The 27420-nt window shown below is 41.1% G+C and overlaps 1 protein-coding gene across 8 annotated transcripts in view; it reads right to left on the bottom strand.

Annotated features, from left to right (window-relative positions):
* Bcas3 (BCAS3 microtubule associated cell migration factor) overlaps positions 1–27420 on the bottom strand; it is a 502957-nt gene that overhangs the window by 265597 nt on the left and 209940 nt on the right. For all 8 annotated transcript variants that reach the window (XM_028878299.2, XM_028878296.2, XM_028878294.2 and 5 more), the window contains 4 exons: positions 25388–25553; positions 23639–23739; positions 5114–5214; positions 265–461 (listed from right to left, as the gene is read on the bottom strand). In XM_028878299.2, the coding sequence (XP_028734132.1) occupies positions 265–461; positions 5114–5214; positions 23639–23739; positions 25388–25553 (565 nt within the window). The remainder of the gene's footprint in view (positions 1–264; positions 462–5113; positions 5215–23638; positions 23740–25387; positions 25554–27420) is intronic.

Raw genomic sequence — 27420 nt, 5'->3', positions numbered from 1 at the left:
TAATGAGAAAGGCACAGGTGAGAAAAGATGAGGAAAGGCCCATTCAGCATATGAACAAAGATGCATAAACCTCTGTTATTAGCAAAAAGGCATTTCAGAAGGATTGGTTGCATGTGCTCAACCCGAGTGACGACAGGTAACATGGAGTCAACACCAGGATTCTGTGTCAAAAGGAGAAATGTGAACACTGCATAGGACACATGTTTCAAAGGAAGACTTCAATCCTGTCTTGCAAGTAACCTCCTGGTTCCGATCTCTTCTTACCTGAGACTGTTGAGATCTAGATCATCTGTATCAAAATCCAAGAGTGGCTGTGGTGTGTCGCTAGGTCCATGAGATTGCAACACAGACGAACTAGATGATATGACCGTAGTCTGGCCTGAGGGGTGGATGGTTTTAAACTGGAACTGGGGACCCATCCACAGGCGTCTGTGGGGTCCAGTGTGTGTCACAATTTCAACCTGAAAAAGAGACGGAATTGTGGTTTTGATGTATTGTAGCCTGCAGAGGCCACTTCACAAGCCTTGCACCTCTTCTTAAACCCACTTTCCATTTTAGTGAAGTAAAGACAGACAGAGTGCCTGGAGCAAAAATACGATCACAATCATTACCTACATGGACATTCCTGTTCTTACAGGGGAATTAATTTAGTTCCCAGTACATACAACCAGCGGCTCAAATGGCTTAGAAGTCCAGGTCAAGGGGTGCAGTACTCCTTTCTGAACTCTCAGAGAACCCCAATACACATAGACATATACACATAATTTAAAGTAAAAATTTTAAACCAAATTGCTTCCTGCAAGAGATGTAGTGTAACAAAAGTCCCAATATCAGGGATGAGAAGACCTCTTTTGTGTTGTTGGTCAGGGTTGTCAAAGACTCTCAAAACATTATAGACTGCTGCTATTGCCCTTGGTTATGCCCCAACACGGGAAACCTCACCCGGCCCGGACACGGACAGGATTGACAGATTGATAGCTCTTTCTCGATTCCTGCTACCTGGAACAAAGGGTTTACTGCTGCTGGTTCAGAGAAGAATTGCCAGGACCATCGTGTTACAAGAAAGCATCGGCAAAGGTCAGTTTGGAAAAGTTTGGCAAGACAAATGGTGGGGAGAAATTATTGTGAAGATTTTCTGTTCTAGGGAAGAATGTTCATGGTTCCGAGAGACAGACATTTATCAGACTATGATTGCTCCAAACCACAGAGGAGGCAAAAAAAAAAAAAAAAAAAAATCTGCAGGAAACCATGACCATGCCTAACAGTGACTTTGAAATCTTCAAAAAGATGACAGGATCCTACAACGATGATTCCACATGGACTATGATAAAGCCATTAAGCTGGTTAACACCATGGAAAAATCGACTTTGGACTACAAACTGGTCAGGACAATTTCGAGAGGACTAGCTGAGATGATCCAGCCTGACAGACTACTTGAACAAGGACTTGAAACAAGCCCTGAGCTTTCCTTTTATGCAGAGACTGGACAAATGATACAGGACTTGATGATTAACCCAAAAATTTTCTTTTCAAGATTCCCTAAAGATATCTTCACCCCTAGAAAGCAAAAAGAAAAAGAGAATATAGATAGGAGATAGAACATCGAATCTACTCTGAGAAAAAAGATAAAGAAATAATAGGATAAATAGGTAGATCACTGAATCTACACTGAAGAAAAAGGGGAAGATATAAAAATGACAAAAGGTAGACTAATGAATCTATTATGAAAAGAAAAAAGAGAAAATATGGATATGATAAGATAAAAAGGGAGATTATGGAATCTACTTTTAAAAAGGAACTACTTGTTTTAAATAAGATAAGTAATGAAAATTTTTTGGTCTGAGTTTATCAGATGTTACTGGACTGAACATTGTTAATATATATAATGGAGTTTTTTGTCTGGATCTGTCAAACGTTAATGGACTAGACATTGTTAATGTAATCTTGACTGTATATTGCATATACTTATTGAAGATAGTTTTTCTTGTATTAGTTATAAGCTTTTTTAATTTTAGACAAAAAGAGAGGAAATGTGGTGGTATTGTGTTCACCAAAATATTGTGTACTCTAATAAATTTATCCCCTTTTTCTTCAGTGTATATATATATATATATATATATATATATATATATATAATATAGATAAATATAGGTATAATCTACCTATATTCTCAAGAGCTATCATTATGTCCACAGATTAGTTCTTACCCTTCATCATCTCTTTGAAACAGATAGAGACCATTACAGAAAACTATAACCAATCAAAATGCATAGCTGTGGAGCCCAGTCTCAATGAATACACCTCCAACATGTCCCTACATCTAAATCTCAGGAATGATTGTGGAAGAGGGGACAGAAAGATTTTAAGAACCAGAGAGACAGGAAGTTTGTTGTGAGATCATGTCTCCTAGAAATATCTGAGAAGGTGTACCCATGAAGACTCACAAACATGGCTGCCTAAACACAATTGAACAGAAACATGTTCCCAAGAGACATGCTAATAGAGGAGGGGGCGTACTCACAGAGCCTCAGCCACAGACAAAGACCTGTAGGCAACTAAGGGATGCTGAGGGGGAGAAATGGTCTTTCCCAGGAGAGGGTACACAAACTGGCTATCCAATACCAAATGGTCAGCCTTGAAAATACACATAGAATGTTATACTGAGAAGGCTGTAACCATCTATTTAGGAATAAACACACACACACACACACACACACACACACACACACACACACACACACACGCCATCACCACCACCACCACCACCACCACGATATAAAGAGAAAAAGACCATGAATTTTAAAGGAAATGGGGAGGAGGTTGTACATAGAAGAGTTTGAAAGGAGGAAAGGGAAAGGGGAAATTATGTAATTACATTATAATCTCAAGAAAAATTTAACCCAAAATTGTAGAAATGTACATATATCAACATACACACAATATATGCACCATATTGTGTATCTAAAACACAAAAATTCCATGAAAGCAAAAGGGATTGTAGAGTTGAAAACCTGAGTCATCTACCCCATGGAACTAGCATCAGCTCCTTAGGGACTGACTGCCTTTGCAAACCCAACAAAGTCAGTATTTACTACAATGTGGGCACGCAATGGGAGCAACTAAAAGCAGTTCTTTCAAGCTCTTGAAAAATATGCAGTTGTTCTTGGCTCTACAAAACTAAGATAAGGTCCCAAATAATTTCACAAATGAAGCTGCTTTCCTTGTATAATACAATAGTATATTTATGTTGCTTCCAAATGTTCTCACATCTACTTTTTACATAATTTTTCAAGATTTATCTTTATTTATGTGTTATGTATCTGTGTGAGGATATGTCACATGTGTGCAGATGCCCAGGGAGTCCAGATGATAGCATGGGATCCCTAGGAGCCAGATTTCAGGCAGCTGTGAGTCCCCCAGTGTAGGAGCTGGGGACTCCATGTACTTAACCACTGAGCTGTCTCTCCAGCCCAAACATCTATTTTTCAATAAAGCAGCTATTATGTTTTCTTTCATGTAACTGATACTTGATCAAAATGTTTTCTCAACTGTCATAAACATTGACAAAGCGTTTTACACACAGTAAAACAGTAATTCAGAAGTTTTATAAGCATCACGCTCCACGGAAGGGGTGGAGCGCTGCCAGGATTATACTCAATACTATGAGAAAAAAGAGACAGAAGACGGGGGACCCTGAAAAGGACGCTGCAAACGATCCTTTTGAATAACAGCTTGTGCAAATCTTCAGCAAAAGTCAACTATACTTCCCCCAGCCTTGCCGGTGCTGTATCCACCTCTGTGCAAAAAGGCTTCCCACGTGCCTTGAGTCTTGCCCTCATTCTTTTATATTTAATTACATTTCTCAGATTGCAGTGATTAAGTCTTAACAAAACACAACTGACAAGGTTCACAGAGTGCAAAGGCGTGAGTGAGTTCGAGAGGGCCCAGGCATGCTGGTCTGGGAAGGATATTCACATGCCCACTAATGACAGGGAGAAAACACTTAGATCAAGGACAGTGATTTCTGATTCTCAGAGTTGCATTTGGCAATGTAAATTAGGCCACAGATAAAGCATTGTGTATATTTTAAGCTCAAAACCATCAGTGTCACAGAGCCGAGAGGTAAACATATGCCTGTGCAACTTCACTGAGGCGATAGCCAGATGTTGCAGTATCCCCGCTGCTGTTGTGTGCAGGACAAACATATTGCATGCACTTTCACCCTGACAGCACACATTACCGATTCTTCTGAAGCAAAGCTACGTGAGGGACAGCGGGTTCTTTGCCAGCACTCCTGGACAGAACTTGTGCACAGTGGGTTTCTTTATCTGGATATTACCAGGAGAGGAAGGCCCTCAGCATGTCAGGAGATGGACCGTCATTTACAGAGCATCCTGTGAGCATTGCCGGGGTGTTGGAATAAACACACACCAAGCAGGAACGGTTTGTTCCTCCAGTTTCTAGAGCCACTGCAGCTTTTCAGGCTACCCTCCCTGAGAACATCACAACGGGTCCCACTTCTCTGAGGCACCTGTCTGATAAAAGCTGCCAAATGGGTAATGCGAGACAGGTCATTAACCTCACCAAATGATGTCAGGCTGGAGGCAGACACGACAGCATCTATAATGAAGTCACTGTAATCGGCCCACTGTGAAATCTGCCCAAGCTGCTTTGAAATGAGAGCGCTTCACTTGAAGACAGAGCCACATAGTAAGGTGAGGGGTGACTGGGAGAAGCTGTTTCAGGAATGGCCACCAGTGACAGCGTGGCCTGGGTGAAGCCTGGAAAGGAATTCCAGCAGGAGCTAGCAGAAAGCAATGCTCAACTTCCCCAATGAAAGCATTTGGACATGCTGTGTGTCCTGCATCAAAGCAAACATTTGCACAAGCACAGATAATACCAATGAAGGATATATGTAAAATGTACAAGGAAAATATATGTGTGGATTCCTGGAACAATATTTCTAAGACATTCTTAATAAGGAAATACTCATAATTCTGGTGACTCACAAAGAGTTACCAATTATCTCCATTTTCCTACAAGGAAAAGAATAGAATAAACGCGGATTTCCACGCTCCCTTATTGCAATAACCCCCAAATATCCGAGTTTTACCTGGGAAAGCCACTCTTCATCTTCCTGTCCACTATGGTCGGAGGCTAAACTGTCATAGGACCCATGGCGAGTAACGGGGCCGGGACTTCCAGGGGGAAGCGCTACAGAAGAAGAAGAAAAAAATTTAAACCTCTCCAAACTGTGCAACAGAAAGACAGATGAGAACAAAATCAGCTCAAACAGATAACATAACATAAACCACGGGGCAATTCAAGAACCAATGATCAAACAAGTTCTTAGAAAGCTCTCCAACTAACAGTAAACTGGCCAGGCTGTTGGCAAATGCTATACTCAGCTACTCAGGAGGCTACAGGAAGGGATCTTATCAGGGTTAGCCTGGGCAACAGTATGAGGCTTCATTAAAAAAAAAAATCATCTGGTCAGTGGTGGCACATGTCTTTAATCCTAGCACTCAAGAGGCAGAGGCAGGCAGATATCTGTGAGTTCAACACCAGCCTCGTCTATAGAGAGAGTTCCAGGACAGGTTCCAAAGTTACACAGAGAAACCCTGTCTAGAAAACAAACAAACAAACAAAATCAAAACTCAAACAAAACAACTCTAGAAATTTAGCAATGAGATCCCTAGGAAAGGAACAATGAATCCATCTGAACACCCAAAGTTCACCGAGGAGGCAGCAGACCTACCTGCTAGGTTACCTATAATGGATTCAAAGAACCCATTCATTATTTTTATCTACAGTGAAGGCATAAAAAGGCATGATGTTTGAGAAACATTTTCAATCAATGAAAAAATTCATCTATTCAAATATTGTCTTTCTCGGCTATTCTGGGTAATTTCTATAATCCTCTAGTACTCTGATACAGGTAAAACTAGTCTATATTCTTCTACAAAGAGAACCTCTAGTTAGGAAAAGCAGTAAGGTGCTTTGTTCATTTACTAGTGTACGTTGGTTTGTTGGAAACAGATTTTACACAGGCCAGGCTGCCTCAAAGTCACTATGCAGCTGAGGATGACTTTGAACTCTTTTTGAGGCAGGGTCTCACTATGTAGTCCTGGCTGGCCTTGAACTACAGAAATCCTCCTGTCTCTGCCTCTTGAGTGCTGGGGTTAAGTGGACACACTATCAAGCCCAGCCTTGACTTTGAACTTTGCTAGGATTAAAGCTCTGCACCTATGCCAGCTTTCTGTAGTGCTAGGACCCAACCCAGTGCTTCCTGCATGCAGGGCAGGCACCCAAGCAGCCCATGTGCTCCTCAGCCCAAACAACAAAATGTTCTAACATTCACTGAATTCCAACAGTTACTCAAATGCTGCATCTCTACAACCTCAGATACAATCAGTCCTGATGTCTATGAATTCCCTCCATCCTTATTTTTAAAGCACTTTTAAGTTCTCGGTAAAACTGGGCTGAATGCACAACTCCCCAGTTCCCCACCTCCCTTCAGAGGACACAGAACAAAAGAAAAGGCATGGGATGAAGGAGTGGGAGCAGGGTGAGCAGTGAAGAGTCATGGCTGTAACAGGAAACATCATCATTTCCGCTACCAGAGATATTTGTAAATACATCTACACCCCAAATATCCCTAGCACAGACTACTAAAAAAGAAAAAAAGCATTTTAACTATTCTTTTTTTTTTATGGTTTTTCAAGACAGGGTTTCTTTGTGTAGCTTTGCGCCTTTCCTGGAACTCACTCTGTAGTCCAGGCTAGCCTCGAACTCACAGAGATCCGCCTGCCTCTGCCTCCCGAGTGCTGGGATTAAAGACATGTGTCACCAATGCCCGGCACATTTTAACTATTCTTAATACAGATTCCATGAAATGCTTAATACATACATCCATGAGCAGTAAAGGCAATGCCAATCTTATTTGAAGATGTCAAGCTAAAGTAATGAAAGATGAAAATCATGGAAAAACAGATACAAACAAAGGAGGTGAAGTATGACCCAAGGCAAGGTTTATAAGACACAAGCTCACAAAAAGTTATCTGAACTCATTTCAAGAAAAGAAATGGGACCTTATTCAGTGGTTATGGAAAGATATAAACATAGTGTCAAAATGTAAGATTTGCAATAGTCCAAACCATTAACTGCTGGTTCTTCAAAATCATGGTTCTCTAGCACAGGCACGTTGATATTTAGCACGAAACCCTAATGATCACAAAGCCACACAACTATGGCAAATGGCATCATAAATAAAAGAGTACCCTAACACATATCCATTATTATTCCAACATTATTTTGGGACAAATTCTGGGATGTACTGTAAAGATGGTAAGTCAACTGGTGTTTCCAAAAGGCAGCCATTTCCAGACCACTCATCACCTTTGTTTGATTTTTTAAATTCTTGCCACAGACAAAGCCAAGAGTAACTAACTCTCAATTCCCTTAAATTAGTATTCAAAAAAAGATGGGGTAGTCATGCCTATGGCTATGAATCCAATCTCAATGCAAGAAGGCAGAGGCAGAGGATTTCATGTTCATGCCAACTTGGGCATTAAAATACTAGTCCAAAAAACAAATCAGAAAATGCCATTAAAAAAAAACCCATAACAACAAAAAGGTAGACTGGGTGACAGCACATGCTGTGAGGAGCAGATGGGAATGAAAAGATTTTAATGAAGTGTAACGAGTCATGTGGATATCTGCGGACAAAGCATTTCCCAGGTAAAATGAAGTAAACTAAGTACAATGATTTGGGTAGTCAAGCTAGAGTCATGTGATGGGGTGACTATACGGCATTAAGCAGGAGAGTAAACTATCTTTCCACAAGAGAATAAAACCTAATGTGAATTTTCAGAGACTGTGTGGCATACAGTCAGAGCTCTCTCAGAATAAGCACTGAAAAAAATTTCAAGTGCAAGGCTGCAGTTTTGTTTCTAGAGTAATTGACAGCAACAGATGTTCTTCATGTTCTAGAACTTCATAAAATTGTGGCCATGATGGAGGCGAGGACGGTCTCAGGAGAGGATGGAGTGGAACTATGGCCGGAACAACACTGGTCTTGAGCTGGCACTTTATTGGCTTGCTGCACTCTTGTTATCTGGTTGTGGGTATGCTTGGAATTTCCCACAGGAGTGGGAGGAGGGTGAGGAAGTGGGGTGGAGGAGGAGCCTCTCTGTCCTCATCTGGTTTACACAGGAAGTAGTAAATATTCCAAATATACAACACAGAAATGAACTCTTTGTATATGTGAAATAGTGACGATAAATAAGTCTCCTTTAAACCACCAGAAGGAAAAAAGAAGACAAGAAAAGGAAATCTGGAATTTAAATGATGGACTCTTCCATGGAGATTCAGAACGGCCTTCTGCTCACTAGGTTCCTAATTAAGATGCTCTGGCAGTACCAGAAGACGGAAAAATTAAAGTGTAGGAGAACTATCTTCCATATTAATTGAATAGCCTTCCTTTCTCCCCTATATTTATTGATGTTTTAAACTTTCTCCAATTCTAGTATGTAGAGTAGTCTATATTCACTGTCTCAGGGAGGGAAAAGACATACCAGGTCACAGGGAAGAACACGTGCAAACTTTCAATCTAGCAGGATGAAAATAAAACCAAAAAGGGCATCTGATTGAAGCAGAATCTACACGCTTTCCAGTCACTCCTTAGAATTAGAAGTGAAACAATCCTGCTGAGTGACAGGCACCAAACGTGGCAGTGAGAGGACAGGATCGCAACTACTCCGTTAAAGCTGCATCGTCCTGAATAGAGTTCAGGAAGGACAGAGCATCTGGTACATGTGCTACAGCAGCAGGCAAAGTTCAGAGGACCACAGGACGAGAACAGAGACAAAAATGGAAGCTGGGGTGGCCTGTGTCCATCAATAACCAATAATCTCATCAGGAACTAGGTCATGTACTTGGTACCAAAGAGAATAAAATGTCCCCAAATATATTATGTCAGACTATTTTACACAAAATTTAGATGCAACATTAGAAAGATATCAATGATTTTCTCACAATTCTAATAATGTAGGCATAAACTATAAATCAACTATTTAATTTTATTTATTTATTGTTTTTGGTTTCTCAAGACAGGGTTCCTCTGAGTATCCTTCAATGTCCTGAAACTCACTCTGTATAAAAGGCTGGCCTCAAACTCAGAGATCCATGGGCTTCTGCCACCTGAGAGCTGGGATTAAAGCCATGTGCCACCACTGCTCTGCAAAGAACTATTTTAATTTTAAAAGGAGAGTTTTTGTTTGATTAATTTTTATATGTAGTTGTGTACCTGAGTGTATGTATGTGAGCCCCATGCATGCAAGAGGATGCCAAGGTGAGAGGAGGGTTACAGATCCCTTGGAACTAGAGCTACAGGCAAACATGAGATGCTACGTAGGTGCTGAGAACTGAACCCAGGTCCTCTGCAAGGCAATAAACACTCTTAACCACCAAGTCATCTCTACAGCCCCCCAAATAAGAATATTCTTGATTCTAATTAAATAAAGTTATATATCTTGCAAACCTAATTTGAAAGAAACAAGATACATACCAGCTACCTAAAGAAAAACTGTTAGCATTTTTTACAACATCAGCCTTTTTATTTTTGAGATTTATTTAGTTTATGTGTATGAGTATTTTTGCCTGTATGTCTGTATGTGCACCATGCATGTGCCTGGTACCCACGGAGGTGAGAAGACTCAGTCAGATTCCCTGGAGTCACAGTTATGGTCGTGAGCCACCACATGATGCTGGGACCTGTAGTAAGGCAGCAATGCTGTTAACTCGAAGGCATCTCTCCAGTCTTTGCTAGCTGGTTGTTTGTATCAGCTCTTTTTAGGTAATTGACAGAATTGCCAGAGCAAAGGAGAAGGAACGTCAAGACATAAAGCTCACCGTCTTTACCCCCACTGTTTGCTACAGGAATTTACAGTGCACCTTATCAACTACATGCAAAAGAAGCACAGTCGATTTACTTTAGAATAGCACTTGAAAAATACTGTCTCCACACGCAGACATTTGATAAACATTCTCTAATACCAGAAATAGGATGAACAGACTGTTATACCATACGGTAACTGAATCAGAATGTTTACAGCCTGTGTTCTCAGGGAAGCAGATATGAAGAGACTGAGTAAACAACAGCTTAAAAACAACAACAAAAACCCACCTAGTGTATTTTGCTGTCAGAGAGTGATAGATGAGTGTACATATGCATGCTTGTAGATATATTTATATTTCATGTGTCACAGGGCAAATAAAATAAAACACATTTGTCAAGTGCTGATCTCTGCAAAATACTTCTTTCAATCTCAGCCCAGAGTGCTTCCACACTGATAGAACAAAGTAAGTAAAATGAAATTGTTTGATAACCATGTCCCTAAGTCCAACACCCACATAACATTTCTCAGTAGTCAAAGAATATGTTCTGAGTTCTATGAACACTTGGAAGAATCTTGGTTTTGATTTCTGAGGTGTCTTCTGTAGCCAACTATAAAGATCAGCATGCACAGAATTTTTTTTTTTATCTAAAGAAAAATGAAAACACTACCTTCCATGCTGTTAACGCTGTCATGAAGCATCAGGCTCTACTAGTCACCATTACTAATCAACAGTCACCCATGTAACATTCCAACTCCACCTCTGAGTTCCGCTAAATCCCTCCTTCACATGTATGATGTAAAAGCAAGTCATTACTACCTCAGGGAGATGCAAATTCCCTGCCACACACCTGCCGACCAAAAGACAATAATCCTTTCATTTCATTGAATCAAATGGTTTGAAAACTCTCCCCAAAGACCTAAATCTCAATAACTTAAGTCCTTCATCAGCAAAAGTACTCTGTGCCAAGGAAGATGCAGGGAAGTTTTAGCATTACCACGAGTGTTCTCTATATGAGAGCAGGAGGAGAATGGGTCCTCTTAGAGCATTGGGTGTGTTTTGCAAGTATTCAGGAGAAAGTTGGATATCTTAAAAGAAATTAAAGGGACATAGGTATTGCTTCAAGATGGAAAAAAGAAAAGGTATGGTTGTATCTAAAACTAGTGCAATTAAATAAATGAAAGATTTGCAATGTGTAGAAAAGTTGAAAGGTCAAGAACACATGGGTCACAAAATGGACAATAAAGCAAAGAGTAACCCATAACAAAATATGCAGTGAGTAGCTCTAGCTTGTGACATCAGCGAAAGGAAATTCTGTTTTGCTCAGTTCGGGTCTTTCTGGTATTTTTGTTTGTCTGTTGTGTGTGTATGTGTGGCAACAATAAGAAAACATCTAAAGTGTGGCTCCAGAAGCTTAGAAAACACAGCTGGTCAATCACAGCAGTGACAGATGCCCAAGTCTGGCTCCCAACTTTCACGGAGAGTAAAAGGCTTTTTCAATGTCCTACAACTAATTGTAACGAGACTGAGATCCGGGAGGGTGCTGATCAAATCCAACCATGCTCACCTACACTGACCTCACTCTCCAGGTGAAAGAGCACTAGCTACTTTAAAGCTATGTTGAAAACCTGAATGGAATTTAAATCCACTTAAGAACACACTGAGAAATTTGAAATCCACACTGTATGGGTCCGATGCACTCTTCGGAGGATAACCAGGAAGGTCAGGCTGGTGACTGAACTTTGTGAGGAATACCTAATACTCTTGAGACTCAGGACCAGAGTGCTTTCTTTCCGTACCTCACAGAAAATGATGAAAAGCAGCCTCACTGAAGTCTTCAGTGAGGACCTGAGAAGCCAGTAAAGTGCCAACAGTTTTTAGTCTTCTAGGTTATTTCAGGGAACAATGTGTCTTTTTCTAGCTACAGAGAACTTTGTGAATTCGATGACATCATGCTGCCCTGAATGAAACAGCTCCTGCTCCAGGTTCACCCAAAGGCCAACGGTGATAAACTCCCATTCAAGGACAAACTTTCACATCTATTTGGTTCTTATTAAAAGCAGCATTTCTGGAGCGAGCATACAATATGACAGCGCTCCAAACCGAACTCTGCTGAGAGTTTCTGATGAGAAAGAAAGCATTTGGGACCTCAGGGAGAACCGGAGGGCAAATGCAGTTTCTCACTGTAGAAATAAAAATCTGCCTTTGAGAGCCAAGTCTCCAGAACAAACAACCCAACAGCAAAATGAACAAAAAAGTTCCCAATGAGCCAACCATCCCCGGGAGGGAACACAACAGCCAACCACTCTGTGTCAACAGTAGTGACCAGACATCACACACTTAGACAAATTATCATTTTATACCTATCAGAGGGACAGAAATTTGTTACTTTTCAATGACAAGGGAAAAAAAGGAAAAAGTCACCAGCGGGGGAGGGGTGGAATCACACACCAAAAATATCCGAAGGAATGGTTAGTATTCGAACCCAGGCTGTTGAGACACTGGAAGGGGGCGCCACGGAGAGCACTGAATTTGACCGAGGCCCTCCTCACTGCGGACCTGTGTATTAGCAGGCATGCTTCCCAACAGCCCAACAGCAGCGAAACAGTACATCCAGGAACAAGCTTCTCCCACGTTTATATTAAATGGATCAATGATCTTCCCTGCACCCTGGCCCTGGGGTACCATAGATGTTCACTAATTAATTATTAAAGTTTTCTAGCGTTCACTCATTGCACATCTCTGGTTTCACTTTCCTTTTCTTCCACATTCCCAGAAGAACAGTCACCAGCAATATATAATTAGAAGAATGACATGTCCTTATTGTCTATAAGAGAATACATTTCCCTGAATAGCCTTCAACTCCGGGTACATCTTATCCCTCTCTCTCTACTGTTTCCTCTTCCAGATTCCCAAAGTCTCCTTCCATCGCATGACTAAAGGACCTTTCATTTGTTATTCTTGTTGCCCTAGAGGTCATTTTACATTGTGTGTCTGGACAAGTGATATCTGGAGGCAGCCTGGCAGGGCTCACAATTTTGTTTTACTACTCAGCATGACCGTAAAGATCTCATAAAACGAAGAAAACAATAGAGCCTAATGGACTGGTATTCTTGGCCAGATCAGCAACTCCGCTGAGCAAAATTTCCAAACCCTCCCAATGTGCAACTTGGAATTGAATAAATAAGAGAATGGCAATGTCTTCAGGACATCTGCAACTAAAGTCCCAACTAGAAGGATGTCCACAGTGCCAACTTAATATGTGCATCTGCAACTCCCTCAACAGCAAACTTCAGCAAAGGCACATTAATTCAACAAAGATAACTAGGAAGTAAGTCCACCCTGACTGCAGTAACTATACAGTCCCGCTTAGAGCTGGTGGAGTCTAAACAGCAACCCAAGACTGCATCCTCGTGTGCATCTGCAAGCAGCACAATGTCAGTGACACACCACTTACTTCCTGGGAGGTGGGGAGGATGGGTAGGGGACAGGGAGGACTTTTCCTTAAACAGGCTTTGGTACATTTGAAATGGTGTAGACCATGGACCTATCTAGAAGTAGGTATTTAGTACGGAGCGGTGGACTAAGAGTACCACAATGAATAGGGTCAGTCAAGTGAGGCCAGCCAAGGACAGGAACTGAAGAGCAATCCAGTGCACAGCGAGGGATGACTGACATGGTGTAGGAAACCAAGACTCGTGGTGTCTTCAGTCATGTGTCTCACTCATCTGATTAGGAGCAACAGATTTTTCTATGATAAGGTGCTCTTCTCCTTTTGTTTGTGCAATTGTCTACATCCATATCTACTTATTAATATTTCTACATTTACAAAAATATCACATATAAAACCAACTTTATTCACTGTTCAAACGTGGGATAGTGAAGAGTTTCAGCTGAGAGGAATGGTTACCTCTTGGAGGTAGAAGCACTCAGGCCTGAATTTTATGAAGAATCATGAGCTGCATTTGGGCCTGGAGCCACTGACCTGAGATCTCAGCTACATGGGAGGCTGAGGCAGGAGGACTACAAGTTCAAAGTCATCGTGGTCTACAGAGTGAGTTGCCTGGGCAACACGATGAGACTCAACTTCATACAAAGTGATAGAAGAGGGACGAGTGGGATGACTCAATGGGTAGTTTCCTGCCAAGCCTACGATCTGATTCCACTGCTGAGACTCACGGTGGAGAGAAGTGACTAGCAAGTTTCCTCAGACCTCCAGAAACACGCCACAGCATGGGCACAGGCACAGCGCCACCACAGGGTGGGGGCGGGCACGGCTCTTTAATAATCAGACATCAAGATTTTGCTACAAAGAAAAAACTCTTGAGATAACCTAGCACTTGCCTGGAAACCCAGTGGCCTGGGGCTGACCACCATCACTACAAAACACACCCACAAAAACAAACAAATCAAAACAGAGCAGGGGACAACAAACTGAAAAAGAAGAGGGTGGGAAGCATTTATAAAAGCAAGAATCATTCTGCACAGAATTAATGCAGCTTCTTCTATGCTTTACTTGTTTATTGCCTAATACTATTCTAGGAAAGTCTAGATCATTATACAGCAGGAAGAACTAAATAGACATTTTCTCTTGCCTAAGCAAAAGAGGCAAAGTTGTCTTGGCATGAAGAGAGAAACGCTTTTAGACCTGGAAGACACCAATATTTTCAGCCCATACATAGAAATGCATTTCTGAATCCTAAATAATCATTAAGTGTATACTACGTGTTCCCTTCAAGTCCAGACAAATCAGTTAAGAACACAGAAGCTCTCTCTGAAAGCAGGAGAACATTTTCTAAGACTTTCTAAGCTCTCCAAACCTCTGTATCCACCTCATCTGCAGTTCTAAATTTATCATCGATGCATAGTGAAGTGCTCACAGGGAAAGGCACAGAGAAAGCCTCCCCTCTCCCACTGTGTGCACATGCACACGCCAAACTTTCCCCAGGAAACAGAAACAGGGCAGGTAACAGAGCCACACAACAATTTACCATATTTTGTGTATGCTTGACCATTTCTATAATTAGTTTTCCAATCTTTATTTTTATGGAATGTTGGGGAGTCAAACCCAGGGCTTTGTGCATGCCAGAAACTAAGATGTATCCCCATTCCTAAAACTTTTCAAAAGTGTTTCAGATTTTTTAAAAGAACCTAGCTAATCCCTTCTCATGTGAAGACCGATCATCACCTTGACGCTTTTCTTGGCTACAGAATGAGCTATATGGACTAGCCTAGGTTATTCAGGAAGCCACAATTCAGATAAATCAGGATGGCATCTTCTATGTGTGCCTTCGATGCCTCTGTGGGAAGGGTCCCTGTGCTCTGATGCACAAGCCCACCCCGCCTGACGTCTGGCTTCTGTCCTCTGACAACCTTCTTTTCCCCTCCTCCTCCATCCCTCCTTTCCTGGTCTTTCCTTCATGTTCTCTGTCTCTCCTACATTTCTTTTTTCCTTCAGGGAACTTGAATTTTGGCTGAAATATTAGCCAAATATTTAGCATAATATCAATTTTTTCATTGTAAACTTCAAAAACATATGGAATGAAAATGAAAGCCATTTCAATCTCCCTCATTTGATGAAATGATTACAAAAATAATCACATAGAATCAAATGTTCTTTTGACACTTCAGAAGTTTAATGTTAAGAGTCTACTCATTTTAGGATAAAGCTTCTGAGTCTTAAGGCAAACATCCACAGAACATTCTAGAAATTAGCCTTTCAGTACGAATGGAAAACAAAACTCCTCACAAGTTACTAGGAGAATGAAGGAGATCGTAGCATAAAGACAGAAGAGGAACACTGAATTTGCATTTTAGATAAGAATTGATAAATAGTTTTTGCTCAGTACTTCGGAAAATGCACAGAATAGTAGAGATCTGAAAAGATGAAACCTGACACAGATACGTTCTTTGTGCTGCTGCTGCTGCATTACCACAGAATGCTGTTGGCTGCCACACTCGGCTGTGTCTGTTATAAAGTCCTGGGAACTGTCAAAGCCAAGGACTTCAAAAGGAAGCAGGGACACACGGTTGACCACCATGGCTTCTAACAATAGCTACCATTACATCTCTTGTCCTATGAAAGCTACAAGATGAACCGTTTTAAAGGAGTAATCTCACTTATTTAACAATCCTACAACAGAGGGCTCATTAATTTCCAGTTTTAAAAGGAGGCAAGAATACAGCAAATTTTTGAATGATTACTATCATTATCATTATCTTGGCATTATTAGGGGATGGAACCCAGGGGTTCCCTTCTGCTAAAAGTTCTACACTGGCAAGCCCCCTAACACTAGTATTCCTAGGGATATAAAGGAAAGTATGACTCTACTGTTTAAAATGTGTTACCTTTGAGTCCACTATTTTATACTACGACATCATTAGTTAGATATCAACATTTCCCATTAGAATATAAAGGTAGAGAGTAATGAGAATCTCCTCCAGTGCCTGCGGGGCTATGTCCTTCACTGGGTAAGGTCCTGACTTACTTAAAGGTTTGTCTAATTCCATGTGTATGGTTGTTCTGCCCGAATGTATGTATGTGCACTATGTGAATGCCTGCAGATGGCTGTGAGCGGCCACTTGGGTGCTGAGAAAAGAACACAGGTCCTCTACAAGAACAATAAATGCTCTTTTTTTGTTTTGTTTTGTTTTTGTTTTTCCGAGACAGGGTTTCTCTGTGTAGCTTTGCGCCTTTTCTGGAACTCACTTAGTAGACCAGGCTGGCCTAAAACTAACAAAGATCCGCCTGGCTCTGCCTCCCGAGTGCTGGGATTAAAGGCGTGCACCGCCGCCGCCACCACCACCGGGCAAGAACAATGAATGCTCTTACTGCTGAGCCAGGGCTCCAGCCTCCTAGGTTCTGAATTTCTGTTTGAGGACAAGTTCAAGAATCTTGGGCAGAGATCATGAAAGTTCTTACGGTTGCAAAGGGGTTTTCACTGCTTAATTATAAAGATGAGAAACCCGAGGCACAGAAACTACTAACTCGAGGAACCATTTAGGAAAACAGGACCACCTTTTCCAAATTTCCCAACTCCCAAACAAAAGGCCCTTCCCTCTGTGCCGAGTTCCACAAGAGTCGACACAAAAGTCGACACAAATTCGGAGCAAGCACAACTGAGCATGCAGCCCAGGAGCGGAGCTACAGGGTCCTCTTGGTACTTTCTGGAGTACCAGGGAAGAATTAGTGTGCCATCAGTCAGAATAGTTTCACACAGCAGGAAAATGTTAAGTCATTTACAAGACAGCAGCTACGAGAAGCTGCTCCATTATCAGCAAAGAGGTGTGGATGCTTATGTAAGACACACTGCTGGGAGGAGAGGTCTTTGCTGTAGCAAGATCCATAGTTATATGATTACATTCCCCATAGTTGAGAGCAGCTATAATTAATGGATTCCCCTCCTCCTCTTAATGCAGCCATTTGTCATTCAAAAACAGAATGCCCAATCAATTTTGATGTATTAGTAAGCAGTTTGTCAAACAGCGCTATAATCCAGTTAATATATTAATTCTTGTCATGGAGAGAATGCTAACAACTCTCAGGTTTTCTGTGACTGGTTTGGAGAGAAAAAAACCTGTGCCTGGGCTCATGGTCCTGCTTAAGCCATAACCACTCTTCTCTCTCCTTCCTACCCAGGTCTGTCTATGAACTCTGACCTGGGAATAAAACCATTAGCTATGCAATGCTTTCCTGGTGGCTGCTCCAAGTTCATAGCACAAGAGAAACCTGGAGCTTTCCAAACTCCTCAGTGGGATAGACGGTCACTAGTGGCTGGGGCAAAAGTCTGGATTTTAAGAGTCAATAATCAATAACCAACACTCTCAAGAGCAATCCTGAGTCTATGATGGCTAATGACTCAATCCATTGACTGTATCTAAGACAGTGTATATTTCTCTATCAGTCAATGCAAAATCAAAGTGGGAAATAAACCACTTCAAGAAAACAAAAAATTTTCAATTAGAATGAGAAAGTATAGACACAGAATACTGTTCACATTCCTCACATTAGGCTCCCACTGGCCCATTTCAGAATCAGCCAAGAGCAAGGGGAAAACTGGCCAGACTGACTTGGCACAAGGCTGTGTATTTGTGTAAAAACCTTTGGTGTAAACTAGTCCTCTGAACTATAAGACATCACATTGTTTTATGACGGCTGAGAAAGGTGCCCTATGTGACAGAAAAGCACACTGAATATTTTTCTATGACCCAGAGGGCAGAGGTCACTTATTATAAATGGATAATGAGACCTAATGCAGTGCTCTGAGGATGGACAAAGAAAGGGTCTATCCATAGCCCCTGGTGGATTGCTTGTTCAGGCTTTTATTTCCTCTGCACACTTAATGGAGTCAAACAATTGACAGAAATTCTATAGAGAAGGCTGAAACTGAGAGAAATGGCTGTATTCTAACTCTGACAGACACGTACAAATAGTGATCCTGAAATGGCGCCAGAGCTCCTGCTCCCACTAACAGAGCAGACGGCTGTAGCATTCCCCTAAATTCCCATTTAGTCATTTATTAGCAATTAACCTCCCTGATGGAAGCGACGGCACGTCAAACCAGGAGCCTGCCAACATCAACCCACTACGTCACTGCAGGTAAGCCAGGCCCTGCCAGTAGAGTCCAGCCCCACGTTTTTGGAGAAAATGGTGAACAGGTATTGCTGGTACCCTCTATTTCTAGCCTCCTATGTGCCTATGGCAGCAGGATCTATTTAAAAATTGTAAATATAACCGGAACAGAGCAAATGACATCAGATGCACAGATCTTAATGGCCTACAGACTTCTGTATAATATTTTTTTATCATAATCAATGTCTGTACCAGTTAAATCTGCCAATTCACTGTAATAAATATTAATATCATCAATGGAAAAAAGTCTACTCAGAACTATATTTGGAAAAATAGCAGGGCATCAAACACTCCAATATGACAGTGAGCTTCTGTAAGAAAACACGTGGAATTCTGTAACATTAACAGATACTAATAGGTTAGATGATTCTTTTTATAGACACCTTCCGTTTATTACATTTCAGTTCCATAAAAAAGTAATGACAGGAATGTGATCTGCATATACAAAAATTATTCTTATGATCAGGGTAAAGACCTGGAAATAAATGAAAGCAGGTATGCTAAGTAAAGGGGTTGATAGAATCCAAACTTTCAAATCTACTTAGTTCACAGCAACTATTCCATACCATTTTTAGAATGCCAATCAACAAGCCGGGCGGTGGTGGTGCACGCCTTTAATCCCAGCACTCGGGAGGCAGAGCCAGGTGGATCTTTGTGAGTTTGAGGCCAGCCTGGGCTACCAAGTGAGTTCCAGGAAAAGCGCAAAGCTACACAGAGAAACCCTGTCTCGAAAAACCAAAAAAAAAAAAAAAAAAAAAAAGGCAATCAACAATTTCACAAGGTTCATCCAAGCTATAGAACACACATATAGTCCACATAAGGCCCTAGAGGTTCAAACTTTAGTTTCTTACAGAAAAACACCATTTCATGGAAATAATCTCTCTAGGAAATGGCACATGCCACCTGAAAAAGTTTCAATAGGGAAATATTCAAATGTAATACACTATTCGAGTCGATCTGGACAGGGCAGCATGACACACCCTATAGCCAACAATGGACTATAAATACTCTTTAAATAAGCCCTACATTACAAGTTTCCTCTACAAGAGAAAAACATTTTAGTCTTCCTTTTCCACCTCTCCCAGTGCTGGGCAAATATTTATAATGGACAATGCAAGGAAACATTGCTGAGTGCCTCCACCATCCTTGGTACATACCACAGCAGCAATGCAATCCAGGATGTCAGACTAATAGAACACGACATTCAGAGAGCAGCTCAGAAAAAAATTGCTGCATATTTAGCTGTTTTTCCCTGGCACTGACAATGTCAATCACAGACAAGAGTGATGTGAATGCTCTCACAATCTCTCTCTCTCTCTCTCTCTCTCTCTCTCTCTCTCTCTCTCTCTCTCTCTCTCTCTCTCTGTGTGTGTGTGTGTGTGTGTGTGTGTGTGTGTGTACGCAAGGAAAACCAACCATTCTGTGTCTGGAGTACCAATGTTCACTCTACTGAACTGCAAAAACAGTGGCATTAAAATTTACCCAAACATGTAAGTTAGAACTGGAATGAAAAATCCTTTAAATGCTAAGGATTCTCTGTGCTGGGCCAGCAGAACACAATTTATTGGGGAATAAAGATGCTTAGACTCTAGTGATTCCTGACTTTTTTTTTTTTTTAACTTGTATTAAGGTCCAAAGAAGACTAAAGAAAAAGTTACTGTGTCCTTTGGAGTAGTACACAAAGCTCTAATGTAAAGGTTAGTTTCAGCTTTGTCAAAGGAATACACTACAATGAAGTGAGTTTGATTTTGAAAGAAAAATAAAATATCAACAATAAATGCCTAATCTCAACAAAAAAATGTATTTTATATTTTTTATAAATTTATTTATTTTATTTAGGGAGGTGTGTGTGTGCGCGTGCACGTGCTTGTGCACAAACGCATGCCGCGTGCACATATTTTTGGAAGCCAGAACAGAGAGTTGAATCCCCTGGAGCTGGAGTTACAGGCATTTATAAACTTCCTGGGAATTGAACTCAGGTCCTCTAGAAGAGCACTAAGTGCTTTTAACCACTGAGTCATCTCTACAGCTCTAGAATAATTTCAATAAAATTTTCATCAATAATTTTATGTCCAAAAGAATATATATATATTCTTGACTTTCACCTCTACTGACCTAAACAGCAAGATTACCATCTGCACATTTAATTTCAACATATAAATTCATCATATATTACACTTTTTAAAAATGATTAAAAATGGCAGTCTTCAATGGTTCAACAAAACTACGGACTCTGGTGCCATCTCACCCTGCACGGTGGCTTCCAGAGGAACTATTGGAATGTGATCCGGTCACCACGAACACAGAGGCCTCCACTGTCAGGACTCCCCAGTGTGGCATTTTCTTGAACAGAAGGAAAAGCTACAATGATGAGGAACACAGAATGTGGGGGCTTTGCTTGCTTTGTCTTAAAGGTGGGTAGGAGCCATCAGGGTTTTCTCTCCTCAGCTGCAGTTCTGTTAGGATGACTGGGGTCCTTCTGGGCTGCTCTCTTCTCCCTGAGACAGTCTCTTTCCTCTTCCTCTTTACATCACTCTTTCCTGTTACTATATCATTGCCGGAGTTTGTGCAAGTTTGCTACACTTTTTCAATGGCTCAAAAGACAAAAAACAGAAAAAAAAAAAAAAAAAAAAAAACAACAACCACCACCACCCAAAAAACAAAACTGTAACATTTGTGAAGTTTACAGTAGGACTCTGGAGTTCAATTAAAAATAGTTTTAAAGGATACTTATCAAAGTCTTTAAGTTGGAAAATAAAGGGGACAACGATGTCCCCATCATTGCTGAGGACCAATCCCAGAGCCCAGCACATCACAGAGAGGGTTCTACACGTCATGGAAAGACCCTAGGTTCAAAGGTGATTTTAAACTTGGGTCAGTAAAACAAAACAAACACCCACAGCACCAGAAATAGTAAGTGTGTGTTGCAGGAGTAAAGTATCTTTCCAAATGGCTTCTGTGAGGGGACTTACAGACAAGGAGTTTTCCAGAGGGGAAGTAAAGGCACTGTTTACACCAACACCACCAGTACCGCCCCTATTACACTGTAATCCCAAATGTCCGAATTCTTCAGCTAGCAGCTTCGGTTATGTAACACACCAGCAGGCCAGTGAGTGTGTGTGTAAAACTTTAAAAGGAGGCCCATCGGTACCATTCCAATCCATATAAAGAGACAATAGAAGCCGAACAGAGGGCCAGTTGGTAAAGGTGCTTAGGCCAAGCCTGCATCTCACAGGCCTGTATAGATGAAGATCTCTCCTTGTTTAAAAACTATTTGCCCAATCCCTTTCTTCTAAGCATCCTGCTGCAAAGCTGCCAGGAGTGAGCTTTCTAAAACTGCCATCCAGTGGTGCTGAGGGAGACTTAGGAGAAGGGAAGTGGTCTACACTGACCTACTATGTGCAACTCGGATGGTGTCATCACCATGCATGAAAGCACTTGATGGATGGCTATCAGCAGCAGTAGTGAGTTTCATTAAACTGGACAAAAGTGTTAGAGGCAGCTAAAGTCAATGGTATCAACCAGCTTATGACTGGTATGAAAAATGAAGAGATGCAGCATGGTTTTTAACTTTCCTTTATCTTTTTAGATACTTCAGACTTACACTGTCAGCTAATCAGAACTAACAGGCATCAAAACAACAAAATGGAGCTGGGATCAGCTGAGTCAACAACAACTCAATGATTAGGGGGTTTGCCTTTTATTGAGAAGTGATACTGGGCAGTGGTGGCGCCCGCCTTTAATCCCAGCACTTGGGAGGCAGAGGCAGGTGTATCTTTGTGAGTTCAAGGCAGGTCTGGTCTACAGAGCTAGTTCCAGGACAGCCAGGGCTATGCAGGGAAACCCTGACTCAAAAACAAAAAACAAAAAAGGGAAGAAGTAGTTTAAAAAAAAAAATGTTCACAATTTTTCTTTGAAACCATATATGCCACATTTGTCCTGTATCATCTAACAATATGATTTAAAAAACTGAAAATGGCAAATCTCTACATCCTTTTCCACATCTCCCCCTCCACCATGCTGCCCTTCTCCACCTCCCCCCGTGCCTTCAGTTCAGAGCAGTCCTGAAGGCAAGATTCTCCAGAGAAATTTATCCCAGTGTTTCTGACTCGCATTTGTCTCTCGCATTGGACAGTGAGTAGCTTGGGGCTAGAAGCACTAACTGACTACCCTTTATACTACAAGTACCCGACGCATAGTAGGCACTTGACAAATATGTGCTAGAAAAAGCCGAGTTCAAACGTACAGGAATAAGACTGCCAACTATTTATTATTTATGGCGTTTCATAACTGCAGAACAAAGCCTATAAATTTTTCCTGATTCCAACATAATATGTAACACATTATAAAATGAAATAAAACAGCTCTACAACTATTTTAACTCAAGCTGCATAATTGCTAAGCACAACAACTACCATTAAAAATCTGTCATTGTTGATTTCTAGGAAGTTTCTAAGGGCCTGCAGTGCTCAGAGCCATCAGGTTCAATTAGGATTCAGTATATTCTTCCCGATTGAATTATAATTGTAAAGCATTTTTAATTCTATGAAGACAAACTGGATAATAAATATTAAATTGTCTCTTCATGCTTCCCATATTAAAAATAAAAGTATCTGGCTGGATGAACATCAATATCTACAAATAGCAATGGGACACAAGGAAACCAGCTCAGTTGAGGGGTACTCCACAAGCACGTGCAAGGCCTGATCCCCAGCATCAAACACAAACAAAAACCCAATCAAGTTGAGCCCATCAAGGAGTCCACATAAAGCTCCACAACAGGCAGAAGCTGCTATGGTGGCGTCCTGTGATGGAGTGCTTCTTTTTATTCTCTTAGGAACAGGTCCCAGGCTCTGGTGAGCTGCTCTCCGTGGCCTGCTAGCTCACACGTTCTAGGTAGTTTGCTTTGTTTTGTGGGTTGTTTTGTTGATTTTTTTCCAAAACTTCTGCATAGTTATGGTTCGTGGGAAGGAAAGTGGCAGCTGTTAAGAACTACGGCCCATGGACTGTTAATACGCAAATATGCTTTGAAAGTCTGCAAATTCAGAAACAAACATATGGAAGCAGAATTAGAACAGAACAAGAAGTAAAGCGATGAGAAGTACTTACAGCCAGCGAGCAGGAGCTGGTAATAGTGCACCGCTTCCGCCGCCAGGAGCAGAGGGTGATTCGCATTAAATGGTGGCTGCAGTTCGTTCCACTGGGGCGTTCTAAGGAAACAGCAGAAGAATATTAATATTTAAGCTTCATAGATGGGATGTAAATCACCCACAGACCCTGATAGAGTCTCTCACGACTTCTGAGCATTAAAACGAATGTGTAATCATTAAGATCGATGCTCTTTAACTTGACATACAAGGCCAAGAACTTTACAAACTAAAAAGGTGGCAATGTGCCACACAGATAACAAGGAGCCAACGTTACCTTATCAGAACTAGACTGTAATCAGCTAGATAAGAAAGACAAAAAAGAGAGGAGCAGTATTCAAATGCCAATTACAGAGATGCCATTTTATCTCATTTTTGACCAGTGTTAGACATCTTCAACTCGAAACAAAGTATGTAAAAGTGATCTTTAAAAAAGTAGCTGTGTAAATGGACAGCTTACTTTGCATTGAATTAGCTATTTCAACAGTGAGACTGCAGTAAGTTTAATTAGATCTGCTGAATTTTAAATAAGCTTGATAAATCAGATATTGATCAGATCTATCCTGCATAGTGAGTACTAGTAAAGAATGCTGGAGCCATGAGAAAAAAAAAATCAATAGAATATTTTAAAATGTCAAAAGGAGAGGGGTCATTTTCATATCCATTTTTATCTGTTTCCTTTCATACATGTCGGGTGATTGTTTTTCTCCCTTGCACAATTCACTATATTAAGTGGGTTTTATTCCAGGTTTCATTTCTTCTTCTATGCTAGCTTATAAAAATTCTACTCATTACATGAGTTGAGATGATTCTTAAACACTTCCTGAGTGCCTAACCATTGCATCCTGGAGGATCACTTTAAAGGATACCTTAGGATCTCTTGGTATTAGTTCCTATTTCCCTTAACAGCATTACTTTCAAGGAGCACGTGAGACTGGAATAAGGGAAACACAAGACGAAGAAATGCACACACGAGAAACAAAGAACAAGACGTTCAAATGGGCTGGAGAGCTGTCTCTATTAAAGGCTAGGCTCACAATCAAAAATATAAAAAGTTCAAAGAGAGATTGTAATCTCTGATTACATCCCCTGAGACAGTGCAAAATATCATCATGCACAATTCTGCATTTGAATATTTACAGCAACAATATTAGTGACAGCTAGAGAGCAAAAATGGCCTCCAGCTAATGAATGGATAGACAAAACATGGCATGCCTATATAGTAGCTATTAAAAGGAATGGAATTCTCATACACTGCATTAATACAGACCTTCAAAATATGCTAAGTGAAAGAAATCAGACACAAAAGATAACATATTACATGACTCCATTATTTAGAGACCAGAGAAGGCAAAGACAGGCAATACAAAGTAAGCTAGTAGAGGTTGGGTAGAGCTAGAGGGAAATGGTCCAGGATTCATTTACCTGATGAGGAAAAGTGATTGCAGAAGGGTGCACACAGGAGTGCAGTGCCTGCATTGCACTGCATGTAGACCATGGCCAATAAAAAAGAAATGGACTAAAGTCTTCCCAGACCACAGTGTATAAACCCATTTGTACAAGATTCTGGTGACAAGGGCAAGAAGGGAAATTATATATACAAGTACATATGGCTGTGAGTAGATAAATTTCACAGGTATGTATGTTGAGATTTCACAAAGGGTACATTTTTATTCTTTCATGTGGTGGGGAAGGAGGAAGAGAGGAGTACCTAACGAGTGTCCAGCTGGCACGGGGTGACGTCATCATCTCCAGTGGTGTGTCATCACTTATCTTGGGAGCAGTACTGAGTGGTCGGGGCTCAATCATGTGCTCCACTAAGGTCCCGTAGCAACTGATGATGTAAAGAGATTCAACTACAACTTGTTTGGACTGATCTGCAAACAGAGAATCAGGACAAGACATGTAATGATGGCAGAGAAAGATCACAGCAGGAGTTTTACATTACTGACCCTGCTGTCTGCATCTGGGCTGCCAGAAGAAAATAGTAAGAGCTCTGTCCCGTGGCATCTGCACATTCTCTGAAGGTGCCTTGCATAAGCAGATGCCAGTGAACACACCACTACATTTTCAAATATAAATCAATTTGTCTCAAGAATGATACCATTATGTTCAAAACTGTAATACAGCTCAACACTATGTTATAAAATTTTGAATTTCCTATCTTATTTATTATCCCACATATTGTGGAAAATAAATGACATGAGTAGAACATGGGAGGATTACCTGAAAATGAATAATCTATGCAATAAGGTTGAATTGCACTGGCTTGAACATCTGACCTGCATGAAAAGCTAGGTGTGGAACTAAGTCATCCTAACAGTTCAACTATGTTTTCCTGGAAGACGTAAATTCATCAGTGGGGGAGATGGTTCAATAGTGAAGAGTGCTTGCTGTGCAGACACGAGACTATGAACTCAAGCCCCAGAATCCACTGAAAACCAAAACTAACAAAGAAACCCAACCACCCAAAATAAAAACAAAAACCACGAATGGGCACAGTCAAACATGAGCCTGTAATGTCCGTGCTGAAAAGGGATGCAAAGTGAGGATCACTGGATTCCCTGGTCACCAAATGAGCTCCAGGTTCAGGAAGACCCTGACTCAACCAAACAAGGCTGAAAAAATAGAGCAAGACACCCAACATCCACCTCTGGGACCTCTACACACATACCCACGCACACACTCACGCACACAAACAGCAAACTTAAATATTAACATCTGAATGAAAACAAACAAAAACACCTGTCTGTAGTGCAAGGCCATCAGCTGAAATAAATACAGCACCCTCCCAACACAGGCTGAGCACAAATGAGCCAAGGAACAGCCAGAAATTCTCTTTAGCTTTCTCTCAATTTGCCTGTGAACCAGAAACAATAAGAAAAAAAAAAAAAAAAAGTAAAGAGCCTCCTCAAACTAGTTCTTGTTCCATTTCTCAATGGGATTACTGGCTCCTGTGGAAAAGAAAGGCCAGCGATCCACAGAGAAATCAGTGCTGGTATGGATGTAATCAAAGGACTTTATAGGGCATATACATGTACACACGGCCCGGGCAGGCTCGGTGCTCAATCTCATGTTTTACAGTAAGCCGAGGAGGACTTAAGATCACTTATGAACGCTGTGTGGGTCATCTTATCTCTGTGTCAGATGAATCCATTACAGCTGATTTGAGAGACTGGCCAATGACTAGCCAGTGGGACATAAAGGAGGAGCAAGCAAAAGGGGTAATTAGGACAGAAGGGAGACCCGTTTGAAATGGAGCTTTGCTAAAGGTTTTAATGAGTAACAAAAAGTCCTTCCGATAGCATCATTAAACCAAAGGTACTAACAAAAAAATAAAGATGGGATAAGAGAATGGGAGGCTTGCCTCCTCTCCAGTGTCCTTGCTGACTGGGAAGGCACCTGCTGTGCTGGGCTCCTATTACAAGGGAGCGGTCACTGAAAGGGGACAGCCAGGGAAACGCTGGTGTCTGACTGCCAACAGAGAGCATGGAGAAGAGCCACTTCTGCCAAGAACAAAACAACTGTGGAACTAGCCAGGGGCAGGCCAGTATGTGACCTAATTGAATCACAATAAAGTACTCAAAACTCTTTACTTGGTAAATGAATGTAAACATTCTCTTCTATACAGAGACCATAGAAAAGGTCCTAGGTTCAAGCCTTGTAACTGGAAAAAGAAAAAATATACACATGATAACAAATCACATACTAAGACAATAATTACACAAAGATTCTAGGTATTGA

The sequence above is a fragment of the Peromyscus leucopus genome, chromosome 8b (genome assembly GCF_004664715.2).
Source record: "Peromyscus leucopus breed LL Stock chromosome 8b, UCI_PerLeu_2.1, whole genome shotgun sequence".
Classification (NCBI taxonomy): Eukaryota; Metazoa; Chordata; class Mammalia; order Rodentia; family Cricetidae; genus Peromyscus; species Peromyscus leucopus.
The sequence above is the reverse complement of the archived record's forward strand: the minus strand, read 5'-3'. Positions and strand labels throughout refer to the sequence as shown.